This window comes from Thunnus maccoyii, chromosome 16 (genome assembly GCF_910596095.1).
Source record: "Thunnus maccoyii chromosome 16, fThuMac1.1, whole genome shotgun sequence".
Classification (NCBI taxonomy): domain Eukaryota; kingdom Metazoa; phylum Chordata; class Actinopteri; order Scombriformes; family Scombridae; genus Thunnus; species Thunnus maccoyii.
Genome location: NC_056548.1, coordinates 2,330,295 through 2,352,794, shown reverse-complemented (window position 1 = coordinate 2,352,794; position 22,500 = coordinate 2,330,295). Strand labels below are relative to the sequence as shown.

General features: G+C 39.9%; 1 protein-coding gene across 3 annotated transcripts in view; it reads left to right on the top strand.

Moving 5' to 3' along the window:
* Positions 1-22,500, top strand: part of LOC121881564 (neuronal PAS domain-containing protein 3) — a 367,402-nt gene that overhangs the window by 149,104 nt on the left and 195,798 nt on the right. For all 3 annotated transcript variants that reach the window (XM_042389431.1, XM_042389430.1, XM_042389429.1), the window contains one exon: positions 16,661-16,905. In XM_042389431.1, coding sequence (XP_042245365.1) covers positions 16,661-16,905 — 245 coding nt within the window. The remainder of the gene's footprint in view (positions 1-16,660; positions 16,906-22,500) is intronic.

Sequence of the window (22,500 nt, the reverse complement as noted above, 5' to 3'; positions counted from 1 at the left end):
AAGAAGAAAGAGGAGAGGAAGTACAGACATATAAAAGGAGAGAAGAAGAGAGGAAGGTGGGAAGAGGAGGAAGAAAAGGACACAGTGTAGCAGATGTAGATCAGAGCTCAGTCTGAACTTTCAGTACATCAACCGAACAAAACCTTTCAGAAAGGGAGAAGAGGAGAGGAAAGGAAGTAAGGGAGAGAGGAGAGGAGAGGAAAGGACAACAGAGGAGAAGAGGAACAGATAGATGAAAGGAAGGAAGGACATGAGACATAATGAGAGGAGAAGGAAGAAGGAAAAGATGGGAGGAGAGGACAGAAGAAGAAGAAAGAAGATGAGTGGAAGTAGAAGCACCGGAGAGAACGAGGGAAAGGAAGTAAGGATATAGGGTGGAGATGAGACGTGGTGGGGGGAAGATGGAAGGAGTGGAAAAGAAAAGGAGGGAAGAAGAGGAGAGGAAAGGAAGTAAGGATATAGGAGGAGAGGTCAGGTCAGTAGTAGAGCTGCTGTGGTATTGATTGTTTCCTTACTGCACGAATTCACGAAGTCATTCACTTTGTCAGATGTATTTCCATGAAAAAATTATTCGGACCAATACGGTAAACATTTATCTGGAAAAGAAAAAGAAAGGACAAAGGAGGGAAGAAGAGGAGAGGAGGACATATGAATGATGAAGATGAGACTGTAGAGAAGGAGAAGAAGAACCAGGGGGGGAAAAAGAGAGGAAATGAAATCCGGAGTTAGGAGGGAAGAAGGAGGAGAACTGGAAAAAGCATAAGAAAAGAGAAGGAGAGGAAGATAGAGAAGAGGAGGAGATATGATGAAGAGAAAGAAGGATGATAAAGGAAGGAGGGAGGAAAAGAGAAAAAAGGAACAAAGCTGAACAATAGAAAAGGAAACGAGGAGGAAATGGGAGGAGACTGAGAGAGTTCAGAGGTGAAGGTGAAGATGATTGAACCTTCCCGTGCAGCTGTCTCCTCCTCCTCCTCCTCCTCCTCCTCCTCCTCCTCCTCCTCCTCTTGCATCCCTCTTTCATCATCCCTCTTTTCCCCTTCACTGCCCTTCAACATCTGTGAGCTGCCGTTCTTTATCTCTTGATCTTTCTTTTCTTTCTTAAAGTTCGACATCTTACAGATAAATACTGAGCAGATTGACTTCATTGGTCCAGGAAATGACATCATCAGTTTAAAATATACATCATGTTATCAATTTGAAGCCAAACTACAAACACCTCACATTACATTTGTGACGTTACATGATTTTTTTTAAAATTAGACCTTTATTTTCATCTCATCGCAGTTACAGTTAAACATTTCGATGCTACATGTGATGACGTGAAGTATTTAAAATCTAAGAAGAATATAAAATTATAAAGAAGAATTTTAAATGTATATTTTAAATCAGTAGTGCAAGAAGAGCAATACAATGAAAATAAAATGAGGAGGAAGACCTTTGCAGAGGCTCTCAAGAAAAGATAAACGAATAAATAAAAGAAGGCAGTGTGCAAGGTCGAGGTGGAGCACTTTAAACTGTTCATGAGCATCGATTGTAACAGGACGGTTAAGTCTATTTTAAACCAACAGTCAGAAGCACAAATGAACATTAAAGCTGTTTTTCTTTACTGTAATCATTCCTCCTCTTCATACTGACCATTAGAAGATCCCTTCATAATGACCTTACAATGGAAGTGATGGAGGACAAAATCCACAGTCCTCCTTCTGTGCAAAAAAAATGTATTTCAAAGTTTATCTGAAGCTAATATGAAGCTTCAGCGTCCAAATGAGTCAAATCAAGTAGATATCTTTCAACGTTACAGTCTTTTTAGTGCCAAAGTTCCTCTTTTTGTTACTATACTTCCACCTGCAGCTCAACAGGGAAACACTGTCCGAGGAAACACAAAGAGGGAATTTGATGCTAAAAAGAGTGTAAATGTGTCAGATATCCACTTGATATGACTAACTCAGACTGATGAAGCTGAATAGAAGCTTCACATCTACCGTGTGACAATCTAATACAACAGCTCTGCCATAAATTCAACGTACTGGGTGTTGGTGGTTTACTGGGCTGCATTCTGGTGAAAAGTTAAGAACACAAGTAAACAAACCTTTTGACGACATTAATCTTCATTTTTCTTTCCCGCCTGACATGTTAAACTGAAATATGATTTCCGAGCGGCTCCGCATTGATTTCACGTCATGAATTATGAACGCTGCACCCGTCACGTGTTTTCCTTTTGGTGTATTTGTTTAGTTTTTTTATTAATGGTTGACGCCTAAAAAAAAAGTCACTTACAAAACGTTTCCCTGGTAATTTGCTACTCTGCGTTTACTCATGTTGGATTTTTATTATTAATTCATGTTACTATCAATCTTTAGTAATTAATACCCTCAACTCATATCCATAAAATCCACATTATTACCCCATAATGTTCATTATCATATTAGTCATATGAGCTTTGCTTAATTGTGCTGTGTTGTGTTTTAATGAATGCGAGCATTCAAGTTTCCTTCATAGCAGATAATAACTGCTGTTGTTAAATTAAATGACAAAATGTCTGGAAGCAAAGCAAAAAAAAAAAAAAAAAATGACGTTATAAATATTCACAGAGTAAATGATGTAACCTTTTTAAATGGAGGTTAACAGGGAATTTAAATACATATTTGTTTGACTAAATTGGACACTTACACACTGAATCTTCCAGATTTTAGAGCTACAGCTGCTGTTCATAGAATAACTGCTGCTTTTAGTTACCAAAATAAAGCGTTCATGTACCTTGTAAAATCATCTGTTTATTCCTCTTCCCCTAAACTGAATATATTTAGCTTGTGGACTGTTTTAGGTTTCATCTTGGACGTTTTTCACCATTTTCAGACATTTTATGGAACAATCTAATCGGTTAATTTAAGAAAATAATCATCAGCAGATTAATCGATGATGAAAACTGTTGTTAGTTGTCAATAAAGTTGTTTTTTTGCGTGGTGTTCATAGAATAAATCGGACTGATGTTCATCAAGAACAACATATAAATATTCAAACACATGAGCTTGTTTGTAAAACAATAAATAAAATAAAACCAAACAGGAAACAGCAAATAAAGACACAAATATAAACTAAACATTCAAAGAAACTCAACATTAGTGTTAATAAAGTTTAAATAAAGTTGTTACTGATACAAACAAACACACAGCATGAACACTTGGAACCACAAACAACAAACAAGATAATAATAATAACTCAAGGTGCACTTACTAGATTTTTCTTGAGTGAAACTGCGTCTCAGTCGACAACAACATAAATATTCAATATATAACATGAAAATCTATAAATCATCAATCATTTCTCTCAGGCTAAAAGGCAGCAAATATAACAACAGACTGGAAAAACATGAGATGGATGAACATGAAAAGTTTGAGTTTGAAGTCAACCTTAAACCCACCACACAGTCGTGTGTGTGTGTGTGTGTGTGTGTGTGTGTGTGTGTGTGTGTGTGTGTGTGTGAGGTGTGTGTGTGAGGTGTGTTAGCAACTAACAGGATTGTAGCTAACAGGATGGAGGAAGCTGTAATGCTGCTAAGACGTTCAACATGGCTTTCCACTCTGTGAATGACGTGTGTGTGTGTGTGTGTGTGTGTGTGTGTGTGTATGTTGTTTAATATGACTTGTTAGGAGATATTACCCACCTCTATTTGTGATGTCATTATTATTTTATTGGTAAAATGACAAAAACATCAACATAGAAACACCAGCAAAACAAAAAAAACAATTAGAGAAGCTCACATGATCATTATTCTATTAATCAAATATTTAGTCTTAGCAACTTGTTGTTACGTGAAGCTGCGTGTGTGTGTGTGTGTGTGTGTGTGTGTGTGTGTGTGTGTGTGTGTGTGTGTGTGTGTGTGTGTGTGTGTGTACACTGTGCAGCCGGCCTGCTTGCTGTCATGCTCAGGTTGATGCTAAAGCGGCGTGGCAGCAGGCAGAGATGGTAAAAACTGATAAACGGTGTGAACGAACACCGCAGGACATTTTCTCAAAACGTCTCAATGTAGGAGGGGAAAACAAACAAACCCACAGCTCTCTGTCATATTTGTGATTTAAAGAATAAGACTGATGATATTTTATATTTTAACTACTGTCAACAAATCCCCCCAAAAACTAACAATGAGCTGATGTACTAACAGGTACTGTGTGTGTATATATCTGACTCCTCTGTGCCGTCCTGCTGCCAGAAACACTCACTAGAGCCCTGAATGTGGATTCATCCGCCGCTGAAAATAGTCCCCAACAAATACACTATTTCCTCCTGTTTGTTTGATAAAAACAGTGGCCGGCTGTTAAAAATGCTGAGAATGAAACTATACACTATGTGAGCCTAAAACCAAGACTTGAATTTTTGTTATTTATTCTTCAAAGACACACATCTGAAACAGCCACAGACTACTAGCTGGTTATCTGTTTAGCGGCAAGACTCATCTTTTAATGCTGTCGTTCACTATTTGTGACAGCGCTGTCGGCTGACGAGTGGATCACACTGGACGTTAGAGGAGGAGATAGTAGAGATGCTGATATGAGTCTGTTTAAACAGTGTTTTAAAGGACTTAAACGCTTTTAAAACCGGAGCTGAAAGCGTCAGAGTCGGAGCGTTTCCATCATCCATCAGGATCTGTAGAAGTTAACAACCCGTCATGTTGTGTATGATGACACAACTACAATAAAAGGCTTTTACACAACGTTTAGGGAGCAGCAGAGACAGTGAGAGAGAATCTTCTTATTCAGTCATATTTGAAAATTAGGCAAAAACACCAAAAACAACATCCTGAACCCATCGGGTCGTGTGTTGGGATGGATTTGGGAAATCAGAAAGTCTTGAGAAATTAAATATACAGTGTTGGTTTTGGTCTCATCCTTTGGATTTATTGACAATAAAGCAAATATGGAATTACGATAACCTGATATTAATGTTCATGTTCTTTATTTTCTGTCTCTTTGTTTTTACCTCCCTCTGTTTTATCCTTCTTTGAATCTCTTTGAGCTTCGTCTCGTTTTCCTTTTTCAAACTCTCTCCTTTGCCTCTTTCTCTCCTCCTCATCCCGATTCAACCTGTGATTCTTCCTTTGTTTCTTCTTCTTCTTTTCTTTCTCATTTTCATCTTTTCTAATCCCAGCCTCTCCCTCTCCCTCTCCCTCTCTCTCTCTCTCTCTTTCTCTCTCAGTAGGATGGAGGGATTTAGCATCAGTTCTCTGTTGGAGTTCATACTGATCCCTCCATCACTACAATCCTATTGGAGGATGATTAGCCATGTAATGATACTGTGTGTGTCTGTGTCTGCGTGTGTGTGTGTGTGTGCGTTCAGCAGGAGGTGAAGCTCAGGTTTCCTGGTAGACGGAGATTACACACATTCTCCCACTGATCCACTTGCCACCATCGCTGTTCCTCCTCCTCCCTTTTTTTTTTTTTTTTTAAAACTGCTACTACATTTCAGTTTCTGTAAATTTTATTTTCTTTGTTAGTAACTGGATCAAAACTCCCACACAATCTGGCTTACTGCTGGTGTATTTCATCTATTTAAAGTGTCACCAAAAAAAAAACATGTTCTCTCTCTTACCTGTAGTTGTCTCCATCCACCGACGGCCGCTAGCTGCTCCAACTGACTCCCATTCAAAAAGCCTCAACTTCTCTCTAGAAATACTGAGTCAGTCTTTTTTTGTCAATGAGTCATTCTGGTCTCAATCTATAAATTGAGACCCTATAATAAGTGTGCTGGTGGTCATTTTGGAAATTATTGCTCCGTTAATAAGATTTGAAGACTTATAGTAGCTTTGACTTCTCCTGTGTGGGCGTTGATTGACAGCTGTGATTGACAGTTGGCTCCGGGACTCACACTGAGTCAGATTATTGTCACAATATTTCACTAAGTTTAATATTATTTGATTATGATAAATGCCCTGTTAGCACAATTTAGCTAAAGTAGCTTAGCTTGTTTAGAAACGGCTCCAAAGACTAAAAACCCGCCACATAATCAAGAGGTTTTGATATGTAGCACAACAAGCTAGCAAAGCTTTTTAAGCAGAACCACATTTGTCTGTCGTATCCTCACTCTACTTACTATTTACTATTTTATTACTGTTTTTACATTTTGGAGCCGTTTCTAAATAAGTAACCACCGTATTCTGGGATGAAGGAACGTGTCACCCAGTGCAGTGATGTGGCTCACTGACGTGTTTTTAATAGTTTTTGAACAACAACAGAGGAATCAGATATATCAGGCTTTGGATACACACACAATACTTGTTAGTAGATCAATTCATTGTTGGTTTGGATCCAAACATGAGATTTCTTGACAAGAATAAAAATATAGAGAATCACCGATTAAATCCTTTAAGATTAGAGAGTTAGCGTGATCATGCTTAAAAAAACAAAAACTGTCTGTTAGAAACGGGAAGTAAACAATATTTTCCCGTGTTAAAGATGTCAGATGTTTTGGCGTGTTTGCTGAACAGTCTCACAGCCGCACAAGAACACAGACTGAGCTGCCAGCAGATCTACTTTCTAACAAAGAAATACTCCCTCAGATATTTAGCTTGTTTCTATTTAACTGTGCTTCTACACACACACACACACACACACACACACACACACACACACACACACACACACACACACACACACACACACACACACCTGTCGGGTGCCACTCTGCCAGCCTGTCTGGCTGTGATTGATCAAAGCAGGTTACAGCAACCTGGTGCAGAGACCAGGCTGCAACACACACACACACACACACACACAACACTAAGCTCTGCATTCCTGCGGTTGCTAGCAACAAGATGACTGAACACATAATAGTCGGTTGTTTTGCGTTCACACACAAACACGTTAACACACTTTCTCTCACACGGAGTCGCAGCAGGTCACAATCCTGTAATTTGTTGGGTTTATTTCACCGAATGACCAGGTTATTGTGCCTCCGTGATCAATACAAGACTGGAGATCAATGATTAACACTCTTTTTCTTTCTCTCTCTCTCCCCTTATATATCTCTCTTCCTCTGGTACCTCACTCATCCTCTCTTTATCCTTCTATTCTGATTTATTTTGCCTCATCTTTCTGATTAATTCATTAATTCTTTCTCTTCTTCTTTATGCTTTCCTTTTTATTTCCTTATTTGGTCTGTTTTCCTTTATCTTTCCTTCCTCCTCCATCTTCGTCTCTCTCTTTCACTTTTTTCTACCTCTCCTCTCCCTCCTCTCTCTCTCTTTCTCTCTTTCTCTCTTTCGGGTAGATTGGGTTTGGCACTCAGTCCCCTGATCAGTGAACACACACACAGATACACACACATATAGCAGGCGACGGTGTCATCGCCATGGCGATGTCAGCAGGCGGGGCTTAATCCAAAGTGACACTTGTTCTCTGCCTTCCTTTCCCATCGCCATGGAAGCAATTACCCTCCTCCTGAAGGGCCTTTTGTCTGTGTGTCTGTGTGTATGTGTGTGTGTGTGTGTGTGTGTGTGTGTGTGTGTGTGTGTGTGTGTGTGTGTGTTCTTGTCCTCCCCGGAGTTGACGGGGTGGAACCTCGGCTGCGGGTCACCTGATTGGCTGAATTGAAAGGCGAGCAGAGAGCGAGAACGAGAGAGAGAGAGAGAGAGAGCATCAGAGAGGAGGATAGAGGGAGAGAGAGATCAAAAAGAGAGAGAAAGTTAGATTCTGTCATCTTCCTTCTTCTCCATCTTTCTCCCCTTTTTGTCCTCTCTAATTGTTCTTCTTCTCCTCCATCTTTTCTTCCTTCTTTTAATAAATAAATCCGACTCAGATCTTGTCGCCACAAAAACACTTTCAACCTTAACTTGCAACCAGTGCTTCTCTTATTTATATTCTGGGGCTCTACTGGAATATCTCTGCATGATTCCCAGTTAAAAACTCCTTATTTATCTTCTACTGGTCCTTTATGCAGCTCCTCAGTTCAGCCTCTGTCTGAAACAGGCTGTTTTAGCTCCTGTCTCTTTAAGGCCCCGCCTCCTGATGAGCCCACTCTGTTCTGATTGGTCAGCTTCAGGAAGCTTCCTTCGGCTCCGGAGGCTACGTAAACAAACTATAGTAGCAGGATTTCACTTCTTTTTCTCCTTCTTTACTCCAAATCTCAACTTCTCAAATCCATCTGTTACATGTTGGAGCTGAATCACATCTGAAATATGTGAATGGACAACGTGAACAACGTTAGCATCAAAAGCTGCCAACGGACGGCTGTTTGTGGGCAGGTGAGAACAGTCTGACGACAGTTTGAGGCAGTTTGAGGGGGAAGTGGAAGTAATTTTGCAAGGAAGGCATTCAGGGCAGTTGAAGCCCTGGCTTTTGTCTTACAGGGAGCATTTTTATATAAGTTCACCTCATGTTTTGGACCTTTGACCATGTTTAACATCTGATATCTGATATTTACATCTTATGGATTATCTGCTGCAAATATTCAACCACAAAAGAGGACAAAACTCACACAATTAAACAAAAGAAGACACTAAATAAAAAAAGGGCTGTGGACACCTTGATGCATAGAACAGACATTAATAAGCAACATAAATCAAATAGTCTGACACTTCTTATACAGTCAACAGCAGAATAAAGCATCACCGAGGCAGATAACACACAGTTGGAGTACAAAAGCAATTTCAACACTATGGCAGCTGCATCCCCCAAACACACACACACACACACACACACTTTAAAGCAAAAAGAGAGGATTCACAGCCTTTGCACTCAACACTATGTTGTTCCATAATGCAGCATTTGTTGATGTTCTCTTCTGTAGGGTGGATTGGGACCCAGAGTGATTTTGTTGTTGTTCTTACTCACCTATCTGTGTTCAAACATCCATTTTTTAGTTTTTGGCTGCAGATTGAAGTTGTGATTTCATCTGTTGCTTAAAGGGAACACATTATGCTTTTTGTGATTATCTGTTATTTACATCCTGTCGTGATATCAGATGTTAAACATGGTCGAAGCTGCAAAACTTAAATGCCGCCTGCAAGTCAAAAGCCAGGGCTTCAACCTGCACGGAACGCTTCGTTTGCGACGGTTTTTTCTACTTTGAGCTGACGTTGGCTCATCATGCATGATCACAAATGGCCGTCTGTTCCATAGCCTTCGTAGCCAAGGTTTGTGTGTGTTGTGTCCACTATAACTGTTTGTTTCATAGTTTGTTAACGTAGCTTTCAAGAGCTGGCCAATCAGAACAGAGTTTATTGGAGCTCACTGGGAGAGACAGGAGCTAAAACAGCACAAATAGTGAGGTTTTTATGAATATTTGTCTCATACAAATATTTTTAAAATTATTTGTTTTTGGGAAGAAAAAAACCAAACATGTCAAATAGCAGCGAGCAGATCAGTTATAGTCGCTATCTCAGTGTCTCTCCTCTGCTCCGCTGTGTCGTCTATCAGCAGGAGGGGAGTCACATCCACCTGCTACATGACGCACATTTCTTAATTTGGACATCACTTTAATTTTCATCTTTAATTTTCTAAAATTACAAGCTTAATAAAAACAAAAAAAGGGGATTTTTAAGCCTCTTTCCACTAGGGATGTGCAGAGGGCCCAGTATTTGTATTTGTATCTGTATTTGTTGAGGCAGCAAAATTATTTGTATTTGTATTTCGAATAAAAGTGAAAAGAGGCTTAAAAATCCTGTTTTTGTTTTTATTACGCTTTTAATTTTAGAAAATGTGTTACAATAAGTGTTCATGAATAAACTACCTTATAAAGGAGGTCCCCACAGCGGGTCTTGAACTGAAGTCTCCCAGATCATAGACGACTGCGCTGACTGCTGAACTAAAACTTTACTCATCAGCTCATTGCAGACAGACCTTTACCTGTTTATACACCCATAACACAGAGACAGCACAGCATGTAACATGTAGGGAAGAACTTCAAAGGTGATTCTTGCTTTGCACTTTTCATTTATTGCCTATTTTTTACAACCTAACTTTGTGGAAAGGAGAAGAGGAACAACAGGTGACGGAGAGTCGCTTGGGAACTGGTATTTGACATGTTGTTTTTTTTTCTTCCCAAAAACAAATAATTTTTAAAATATTTGTATGAAACAAATATTCATATAAAACCCACTATTTGTGCTTTGCCAAATAATGTATTTGTATTCGGGCACACCTCTACTTTCCACTTTTATTCAAATACAAATATAAATAATTTTGCTGCCTCAACAAATACAGATACAAATACAAATACTGGGCCCTCTGCACATCTTTAGTACAGGATACGTCCTCTTTCCTTCTATCATTTCTCTTCATTTTCTTTTTATCCTTTGCTCTCCCACTCACTACTTATTCACAATAAAAGTTTCTCCCTCTCTCTCTCTCTCCCATCTCGTTCTCTCGCATTATTTTATTTTATCTCTCTTCTTTTTTCACATCTGCTCTCTCACTCACAGACACACACCTTTTTATATCTGAGCGTCCATCTTAACCAGACTCAAATCTGAACAATCTTTGTTTAAATATAAAGTGTGTGTGTGTGTGTGTGTTTACAGTATGTACATAGAGAGATTTCTGTCATTGTTAAAGGCTTCAAACTCCATAGATTGTAAAGTGTGTGTGTGTGTGTGTGTGTGTGTGTGTGTGTGTGAGATGGTTATCAGCGGTCAGGACCTCAAACCTCCACAGATTTCCCCCGTCGGCCACCGTGGAGCGGCGTTATCTCCCGCCTTCATCTCTCTCTTCATATTGCTCGCCGTGTTTCTCTTTTATCTCACTGAAGATGTTCCTGCATGAATTTTATTTTCTTTCTTTTTTTAAATACACCGCTGAAATATTCTTCCTCTCAGTTTGGCCTCGGTGGATGGATGAGCCGATCGTGTAAACAGATACTCTCATATCTGGAAAGAACAGGAAAATTAAGCTCAGAGTTTGTTCCGTGATGTAAATTGAACAGAAACTGACTTCTGTTCAAACAAAAAAAGGAGGAAAGCGTCAAAGTAAATTTGATTTAGTCTCTGAGGAATTTAAGGACACGGTACAATCTAAATGGAGTGATTCAGGCTGTTTCTTTTTTTTTGTTTTTGCATCTCTGAAAGCTGCCTTATGCTGGCTTTAAAAGCTGCTATTTGGAGGTGAATTATTAGCTGTTTGCTCCTGGAAACACAGTCTGTAAAAACTACACAGATATATCGTGTTAATTAGTGAGCTCTAAAGGTGTCGGTGGGCGGATTTTCTTACCTCAAGACAAAACCAGGCTAGCTGTTTCCCCCCATTTCAATATTTATGCTAAGTTAAGCTAACCAGCTGCTGGCGGTAGCTTCATATTTATCGTACAAACATGAGAGCTGTATCGATATGTCATGTGATGCGATGTAACAGACATCAGATGCATGGCAGAGAGAGAGAAGGAAGTTAAAGTACATACACTGAGGTGTGATTTCGAGAGAGAATGTGCAAATAAGCATATTTCCCTAAAATGTCAAACTATTCCTTTAAATGTGACTGGTATTATGCCTCACTATTCTGCAGGATATACGTATATGTTTGTCAGTTAGTTTTGTAAGTAGACAGGAACAAGTGAGAGCTGTTGTCAGTGTGAGCGTACGTCTGTTTCCTGGAGGCAGTTCGTACCAGTACAAATTGAAACGAAGGAGAATCGTTTGTTCATTTTTTTTTGCCAGCAGTAATAAAGTAAAGGCTGCATCCCATCACCTCCCAGATCTGTCCGTCAACCGGTGTGTCTGGAGTCTCTCTGCAATTTGTATAATTAATCGTGGAGTTTCTACTTGAAAGCTTGTACGGTGCTTCGCTCAATAGTTCAATAGTTATGAGAAGAAACAGAAACAGAGACAGAAACTGTTGGACGATTTGCTAATAAACTTTGTGGTGAGATTATATCAAATAACTTATAGACTGAACCGACAGAGAATCAGTTCATGTTTCACTTGGCATGTCTGTGCAACAGTCAGAAACACGAGGACGGTGATGAAGACAGATTCACAGATGACTTTTGTTCTCTCTTAGAGGTCAAAGCTGTTGTAGAAATGATCGTACCTGCAGGATAAATGAACTTCAAACACACAGATCGTATGAATCAGATGTTTCCAAACAACAGACTGTCAGTGTGTGTGAGGAGCTCAGACGGTAAATCTGCCCGACAACGGTTCATCCCGTCACATGACTGATGGCCAGTTTGACCTCCACTTGACCTGGAAGTTAAACCTCGACCACCCAATGACCTTCCCAGCATACCGTCTGCCTACACGCTCTTAAAATAGTCACACACACACACAGAAACACACATATCTCTTCCTTTCAGCTGACAAGCTCTTTAAAAAGCCATCGACCCACCTCACTGAACTTTACGACATGACACACACACACACGCACACACACACACACACACACATGCACACACCTCGCCTGCCGTGACAAGCTCTTTAAAACACCATCAAGTCACCCGGCTGAACTTTACGACATGGTTTCATTTCATGTTTATAAGACCCAAACACTGACACACACACACACACACACACACACACACACACACTGATCACAACAAGTGTTGCATTTACCTACTCAGCCAGTACATGATAAATATGTCTGTTTGAGTCAAGGTCAAACACACCTCCTTGTCCACTTACACACACCCTCACATACAAACACACACACACACACACACACACACACACACACACACACACACACACACACAGCAGACAGACATGAAGACATATTTGTTGTCCGTCAACATAATGCTTTCCAAGTTTGCGGAACAAATAAATTCTGTCTGCTCGGTTCCTCCTCACGCTACCAGCAGCCATCACTGCAGGCTTCACACCAACACACATCGGACAGATCTACGTGTGTGTGTGTGTGTGTGTGTGTGTGTGTTTTGTAAATACAGTGAATATTTTTTATCCAACTCTCTGTATTCTTCTGTTGTCTTGTTTATGTAAAAAATACAAATAACACAAATATTGGTGCCATTTACTATCTGTTCACATTCATAATCTTGTTTAGTTATTCTTTGATCAGATAGTTCCTGAATCAAAAGACTTTCAACTGAATTTTATTTATGTTTTGCATTTTTTATATTTGGCTGTTTCTCTGTTAACTGTAACTGATGATGGTTTACAGTTTACAATAATAATTCCTCACTTTACCTCAACATCATGTCTTTATGCTGCAGATAGTCGTATGCCTTCCATGTTTTCTTCACATTTATGTTTTTGTTTACAAGCAGCATCTACAACAATCAAGCCTCTTATGATGATTTATAATCGAGCAATTCAAATTTTGGACAGGAAGCTGATAAGATCACACCACTGTTCTTAAAGGATCAGTCTGGCAATTTTCCACCAAATCTCATGTTTGCAACCAACAATGAACTGATCTACTATCAAGTATTGTGTGTGTATCTAAAGTCTGATATATCTTATTCCTCCGTTGTTGTTCCAGAAACTATTAAAAACATGTCAGTGAGTCACACCGCTGCACTGGGTCACATGTTCCTTCATCATGAAGAGTTTGGTCACGTTAGTTAGTTTAGAAACGGCTCCAAAGACTAATAACAGCATCATGTTTTCAGTCTCTGGAGAGCAGTTCTGTGTAAGGCAGACGCTACTGAGCATGTGCAGGAGTGTAGTTCTGTTTACAGCTTCACCAGCTTGTTGCGCTACATCTTAAATCTACTTCTTCTTTCTTTCTGAATAACAAAAATGCTTTAAATAGTTCCAGAAAATCCAGTGTTCAGGGTTAAAGATCTAGTATAATCTAATCTAATCTTTTATAATCTTTGACAGCAAGTTGAGACATTGCAGATCTTTATTCTTCAGTTTTATGTCACACATTTGCTACAGTTGGAGACACATCAGATCAAATCACAGAATTTGTTGAGGTGACCGATGACAAAAACAAAGCCAAAAACATTTCAGATTTTATCTTTAAAATACACAATAACAAAGTTAAATAAGAGTCCTTGATTTGACCAATAAAATGAAATAAATCAAATTCAAATTTGAGAAAGAAACTGATAACATGAACTGAAAAAGTATTACTTTGTTGCTCTCCTCTTGTTTCCTCTCCTCCTCATTTATTGTTTGTTCTCCCTGATAAATAAGTGACAAACAGTATGAAAATGATATTCTTCGCCAGATGACAGCCATTTTTCATCTGTAGCCCTAAACAACTCCTCCTCCTCCTCCTCCTCCTCCTCCTCCTCATCTAAAGTGTTTGTCCGCTATCCCTCCATCTCATCCTTCTCCTTCTCTTTACATCCCCCTCTCACCCTTTCATCCGTCTAACACTTTTTCTCTCGCATTTTTTTTTTTTTTTTTGCTCCGGCAAAAATTAATCACCTGTCGTATAGTGTGTGTGTGTGTGTGTGTGTGTGTGTGTGTGTGTGTGTGTGTGTGTGCGGGCCATCAGAAAGCCCACAGAGGTTTTTGGCTGCTGGTTTATTGCCGAGTTAATTCATAACGGCGTCCGATGATGATGAGAGGCCGCGGGGAAGTGTGGTCGTCACTGTTGTTGTTGAAGGGTGAAAGAGAGAGAGAATAAACAGAGCAGCGCTTTGATATAAAGTAATAGAGTGGAAAGTGATGAAGGAGAAAAGGAAGTGAGGGAAAGAAAAGGATTGTCAGCTACTTTATAGTGAAAATGAAGTGATACAGTAAAGGAGGGAGGAAGGGAGATTAGAGAAGAAGGTGATGTCTGTCAGCTCAGTTTCCCTGCGGTGATCACTGAAGTTCCTTCTTATGTTGATCTAAAGAAGATGTGAGTGAAATTCAAAGTCATTAGGTGATGTCATATGCTAATTTGCATGTTGTCATATATCAAATGATCATCTCTCAACCAGGAGAACTCTGATGCCAGACTAGAGCACAAGACTTGAGCCAGTTCTGACTGGTGAGGGCGATATGGAGCAGGTCTGTTCCAGTCTGGTTCAGTTGGTGTTTGATCAGCGGATAAAATCATATAATTTGTAATAAGTAAAGATTCTAATCTGAAGTCTTCAGATTCAGTCGCTGCCAGTCATTCTCGTAAAGATTTTTTAATAAACATGTTTGACATGTTTGGTGACGTCACCTCTGTGTCACCTGAGGGAGGAGACTGTCTTCCCAAGAAGAACGACACAATAGCTAACCCCCTAACCCTAATCCTAACCCCCTAACCCTAATCCTAATCCTCTATCCCTAATCCTAACTCTAACCCCAACCCCCTAACCCTAACCCTAACCCCTAACCCTAATCCTAACCCCCTAGCCCTAATCCTAACCCCGTAACCCTAATCCTAACCCCTAACCATAACCCCAACCCCCTAACCCCACCCCCAACCCTAATCCTAACCCTAATCCTAACCCTACCCCTCAAACAAAACCCCCTAAACCTAACCCCCAACTCCCTAACCCTAACCCTACCCCTCTAACCCTAACCCTAATCCTAACCCCAACCCCCTGACCCTACCCCTCAAACCCTAATCCTAACCCTAACCCCAACCCCCTAAACCCCTAGCCCTAATCCTAACCCCCTAACCCTAACCCTAACCCTAATCCTAACCCCAACCCCCTAACCCTACCCCTCAAACCCTAATCATAACCCTCTATCCCTAATCTTAACTCTAACCCCAACCCCCTAAACCCCTAGCCCTAATCCTAACCCCCTAACCCTAACCCAATCCTAACCCTAACCCTAATCCTAACCCTACCCCTCAAACCCTAACCCTAATCCTAACCCTAACCCCTATCCCTAACCCCCTAACTCTAATCTTAACCCTAACCCCTAATCCCCTAATCCTAACCCTAATCCTAACCCAACAGAATGCCTTTATGTCAATGTGCGGCAGTACAACGAGATTGATTTTTTTTTCCTCCAAATTGTTGAAAAAGACGCCACTTTGCTTTCAGTCATGCATGAAATATTAAGTCACCATTGTGCTCTGTTTATGGGTGTTTCAGTGACTAACTTTCTAATTTAGAAATTATTTAGCTCTGGTAATGAGAAAATTGCAAATTTAGGAAATTATTTTAACAAATGGTAAAAAAAAAAAAAGGACTTCACAAATTTTACACATGAAAACATGTTTACTACTCATGGAAAGTACTACATAGCCTCTAGAAACAGCTCTGGAGGAGTTAGTCAAGTCTGAATTTAGGGTGTTTTATCCTTTGCATAGTTTAACGCTTAATGTTTTCCATCTTTGTTTCACTTTGTCTTAATTTTTATGGTTTTATGATGGAACATTTTCAAATGATTTTTTTCTTTAAATGTCAGACATTTCTACACATCAAGGACCCCCATGGAAATAAGTCTTGGGGCCCTTTTATTGTGGTGAAACAACCAGTGCAAGCAGTGCTCTGACACTTTGCTTTGCCTCTGTGTGTGGTGTATTAGTGCACAGTTCATTCTGATCTCTATTCACCTTCATCCAGCCCTTCTGCACTTAGTACTGCTACACATACATGAACAGTCCGTGCAAACAAAACTCACTGCTTGCATGATTAAAATAGAGCTCTTGGACTTTATTGTGTTATCTTTGACAGTGTTAAACAAACTAAACTAGAGAGATATTCATGAACTGTCTTTAGGTTTTCTGCTCCTCTGAATATAACGACAGCTGTGAATATGCTGCACATTCTGCGCGTCATATGTTTTATAATGTGATTTCTAACCTCCTGTTGTTGTCTGCTGTGCGTCCAGGCTGCAGGCTCTGAGGAAGGAGAAGTCAAGGGACGCGGCGCGGTCGCGGCGGGGAAAGGAGAACTTTGAGTTTTACGAACTGGCCAAGATGTTGCCGCTGCCGGGCGCCATCACCAGCCAGCTGGACAAGGCCTCCATCATCCGGCTCACCATCAGCTACCTGAAGATGAGGGACTTCGCCAACCAGGGAGACCCGCCGTGGAACCTGCGCATTGAGGGACCGCCGCCCAACACCTCTGTCAAAGGTAGGATGGACACGGATGGAGCTGGAGGACGAGATGTCATCTGATGTCTCTCTTCAATCTGTTTGTGGTTCTGTGCAGAGGTGGCGACACAAATCACACCTGAGTCACCAATCAGATGACTTCCCAGTGACACGCTGTAGACTTTAGCCTTTTGGAATGACTCGATCTCCCTCCTAAACTCAAAGATAAAACATTGTGGTATTAAAAAGGGAGCAACAATTCAACTGTTCACTGTCCTAACAACTACTTTAAATCAGTCTGTGTGCAGCAAATCATGCAGACTCCAAAAAGTGACTTGTTAGGACTTCAAACACAACGTTTAGGCCTTCAGCTTGACAAGGGAATAGTTGGTCTTGACCTGAGACTTCATAGCAAAGACTTGAGACTTATTTGTGATTTGGAAACTTTGTCCCACCTCTGTTTCTGTGTAGCTCCAGCAAAGAGAACCAGAAAGACCCAGAGGAACCTTGCTTTAATAGTTCACTGAATAACGTACCCCCTTTTTAGAAGATATTACAGTCCTAAAAAAAGAAAGATTCAAGCTGATTTTTCCTTTGAAAGAGTCCTTTGTATGAGGTTGTACCGGCTTGTGAAGTTGTGTTCTATCGTCTTCTTGTTGCTTCTCAGTTTGAGTTTTGATCATGAATAGAGAAAAGTTATTATCTCCGGCTATTCCACCTTAAATCATGAGCGTCATATTTAGGAACTTTTTGAGCTTCTTTTTAATGTGAACTATTCCAGTTTGAGAAATTCCTACGATATATTTTTATAGTCTTTGTCTGGACTTTTTTTAACTTAAAGCCTGAACATATTTCAGATGGAAATCACCTCTACTTCTCTTAAACCTTTGTAATAATTAAAAAACTTTTTTAGTCTAAACAAACATCAACCTTTGCAACACTGCAGTATAAATTTATTTCTCTTCTTGTAGTCCATCGAGACTCATTAGTTTGAGATCATTTTTCTGAGCAACAGATGATTGACAGTTCTCTCCTGGACTCTGACATCATCATGGTATTGGTATTTGCTTCCGATTTTCAAACTAAGAAATCACAGCAGTTGTTTTGTAAATATTGTCAAATCCTTCCTGTCCACCAAATACCGGTTTCTTTAAAGTGAACGCTAAACTGTGCAGCTCCTGAGATGTTTTTCAGTCACGTTTTGTTTTAGTTCACTGTTGATCCAACATGTTGGGATCAGCTGGTTTCTACTCTGGATTTTCTCTGTAATTGGATCTGTTTGATTGATTGAACAAAGTGACCAAAATTTGACTTTTGTTTTGAAGTCTCTATTGATTTTCCTGTTATTTAAAACCTAAACAGGAACTCCAGCTGTGTCTTTTATTCTCCTTCAGTTTCTTTTTGCTCTTCTCTCTGTTTGTTCACGGAGGCTTCGGGATGTAACAACAACTTTCTATAAGTCGAAATACTTTGCCTCAGTCTGTAAGAGCCCTGCCTGTAGAATTCACTTTGATTACAGTCTGAACAACCTTTGGACTGATAATGTAGAATAGATTGGATTCATTTTAAAATTGTAAATTTAACTAATATTTTTATCAGAATTTAATTAAACTGAAATTTAAAAAAAAAATACATGTTAATTTCTGCATTAAATACTTACAAATTAACATTAAAGCTTCACTACAGTCAACATTGTGTTCTAAAAGATTATTCATGAAGATTGTATTTTTTTCATTTTTTCTAACTGATAATAAGGAAATAATGTATCAAAACATTACAAACTTAAAATTTTAAATTTTTTGGCTTCAGAAGTATGTCTATTAGGACCGTCCTGGTAGCTGATTGGTTATTGCGTCACATATCTGCAACATCATTGGTTCAAGTCTGGCCTATATATCCCTATTAATGCTTCACTGTTTCATGTTTATGTAATAATAAGATTATTTTGGGAATTTTTGGTACATTTTTCTCACTTTTTCTGACCCATATTAACTCCTAACACTTCCTCTAATTGTAAATTAAACCATAAGCACAACATGACAACATTTAGCTGCCAGATAAACTTTTCTTTGCTCGTCTAAACAAACCTTTTTTTTTTTTTTATCTTAATGAATCTGAACGTATACAAACAGGCAGATTGAGCCGACGGCGGGCAGAGCTGCACTGACTGTCTGCTCCTTTAAACTGCTATCAAACAACATGGAAAATCTGCAGAAACACACACTTTCACACACACACGTTCACACACACACACACAGACGGCTAGCTTCTGCACTAAGTGATTTTCTGTGAAGGGAACATTAAGCTTGATGAATTTCTGCCTGGAGTACCAGAGTATACACAGCACTTGTGAATCTAAGTGGAATTTGCCTTTGAAATGGGCCCTTTGTGCGACGCACTTAGAGGAGAAGAGGAGCACTCGCTTTTAAAAGGGACGTTTGGGCTTGTAGGAATGACCCAAAGATGAAAGCAAATTGCCTGAAATTTCGGGTAGCGTGTGTGTGTTTTTTTGTGTGTGTGTGTGAGGACTCCAGCCAGGATATTTACCTGCACAAGAACAAGATTGTAGTTCAGTATGTGTGAATAAAAGTAAATGTGTGTGAGAATGTGCAATGTGTGTGTGTGTGTGTGTTTGGGCATTTCTAAACATGAGGATGTCTATGAATGTGTGTGTGTGTGTCTGTCTGTCTGTGTGTGTGTGTGTGTGCGCATACCCTCACCCCACAACAGCAGATGGCATCATTGTCGTCAGCGCTTTGAAGAGGCACATGCATTTTAATGAACAGAACAGATATGTATACACCAAATTAGTGTGTGTGTGTGTGTGTGTGTGTGTGTGTGTGTGTGTGTGTGTGCTGGATTGTTGTTGGCGCCTGCAGCACGGTGCGTGTTGTGTATTTCCTGTAACACAGCTCTGAATCCTGTCAGAGAGAATCACCCCAAAGTCACATTTTAAACACACTCACACAGATGCAGGTTTGTATTACTATACTTCTGAAGACCGTCGCTGACATCTGATCACATGGGTGACAAAAATATACCACACTGATTCTGATTGGCTGACAGGTGTCTGTGGAGTTGTTTGGAGCAGATGGTGGTTTGGTTCTGGAAATAAAAATCAGGTTCATTTTTCATTCTTCTACAGCTTGGATCAAGATAAAACTCTCCCCGGTTTGAAAATAACTAAGAAAAGGTCGTAGGTACAAAACTGTGTAGAGAAAAACGTTGAGGTGGAAGTTAACTACAACTCCCATGGTGCATTTCAAGGAGACATCCAATCACAGAGCACAGAGCGGGCTAAAGATTGAGATGTTGAGAAAACTGAACAGACTTGTTTTCAAACATCTAAAAATCCTCTGCTTGGAATAATAACTGATATTTTCCATAAAAAAGTTGCTAAAAATCCTTAAAATTACCAGAACCTATGAATATGCAAATATTTTTCATTTCTTAAAGGGGACCTATTATGCTTTTCCTTATTTTCAGACATATTTATGTCACAATGTCGGATGTTCATGTTAAAAGTGGCCGACGTGCCAAATAACGAGGTATGTAGCAGTAATCCCTGTGAGCAGAAAGCAGCAGCTTCAGGCTGCTCTGAACGCTAAGTTTCCAACGTTTTTTTCTACTTTCAGCCCGAGCTGACGTCAGTTTGTGACGGATTTCTTTAAATGGACATCTCTGCGAGTTCGCTGCTCTGTTCCAGGAGTAGTTACGCCGAGCCATGACGCAATTACACAGCACAGCAAAGTAAAATAAGTAGTTTACCTGTTGGAGGTGTGCTGGTTGTCTGCAGCTCTTCATAAAACATCATCATCACTGTGGCTGTTTCTGCTTGTACTCTTCCTCCCTGTGTTATTTCTGACTGATCCGCTGAACAAATAGCTCAAATATGTTGTTGCTCCGCTAATTCTGTGAGGAACATGTTTTTACTTCCTGTAAATTCTTCACAATAAAAGTCTCCCATTAGTTAGTAATTGAAAAGCTTTTAATTTGAAGCAGTTAAGCAGGAAATGTGTGGTTTGCAATGACAGTAAAGTTACACAACTCCGATACATAAAGCTGGCCAATCAGAACAGAGTAGGCTCATGGGGAGGCGGGCCTTAAAGAGACAGGAGCTAAAACGGAGCGTAAGAGAAACTGTGTATATTGAGGGGCTGCTTAAAGGGCCAGTATGAGATAAATAAGGAGTTTTTTTTTAAACTTTGAATCATACAGAGCTACTCTAGTGGAGTCCAAAAGTAAAAATTTAGAGCTGAAATGAGCATAATAGGTCCCCTTTAAGTTTTCCTGCTGGACACCAGACGTCTCCTCCTTCACTGTAAAGTCTGTTCTCAGTGTTTGTGCACTGGAGGCTTCACGTTTCCACATCACACTTGTGTAAGTTGAATACTGGACTACGATTGGCTGCAAACTAGCTGTGATGTCACAAATCATGCTTGTAGGCCCGCCCCTTAAACTCAGAAACTTTCCACTTTCACCAGATGAACATAAAAACAGCCTTCTAGCTCTTCCTTTCATCTTTAAATCAGCTCAGTTTTACATTCTGGGTCACTTTTGAGTGAATTCAGCAAATATGGGGCTGCGTTTTATTTACAACTTCAACAAGGAAGCATTTTGAATCCTTCACTCCTCTGATTAACGCCTCAACTCCATACCAACAGCTCCGCAGGCTCATGGGTACGGTACATAGTTCTAGTCAACAGTTTAACCACTGTATAAAATCAGAGGTAACAATAGTAACCATATAATAACTAATCTAACCAACTGACTCCAGACACACTTTAAAACATGGAAGAGGATTTAAACACACTCTCTGTGTTCCTCTGGTGAACGTGGGATGTGTTGGCAAAACAAAACAGAAAAAATCAGGATGGAAGATTTCAAACCGGTCGCTTAATTGACATAATTAGGATTTTGCTCTCAAAATGTGTCCTGTGATAACAAATCTAAAACGGTGTTTTTGTCATCAGTGAACTTCCTTTAAGTTTAACCAACCAAATGCCACATGAAGAAGAACTGAGGATGAGACCAGAATGTCCTCAGAGTGAAGGTCTGAGACACAAAACAGTCCTTATAAATACACAAATACACACACACACACACACACACACACACACAGAGCAAGGTGAGGCCGGTCTCACCTTGTATATGAATACCACAAACACACACACACACAAATACACAGATACACACACGATTCAATTTAATCAGATTGTCCCTCCTACCTCCGCACACACACACACACACACACACACACACACACACACACACACACACACACACACACACACACACACACACACACATAAACACACTCTCTTAGGATGTGTGTGTGTGTTCAGTTTGTCTTCTCTCTCCTATTGACTGACTCTAATGAATGAATATCCTCCTCCAGAAGACTGTGTGTGTGCATGTGTGTGTGCATGTGTGTGTGCATGTGTCCATGCCTGTGTGACTTTTTTCCTTTGTAACAGTGATGTGTGTGTGCATGTGTGTGTGTGTGTGTGTGTGTGTTTCTGTGTGTGTGTGTGTGTGTTGGATAGTGTTCAGTACAGCAAAGAGTTATTGATTTTGGCCTCTGTGTAGCTGCTCTGCATTGGTTCAGGTAATGAAGATGGCTGTGTGTGTGTGT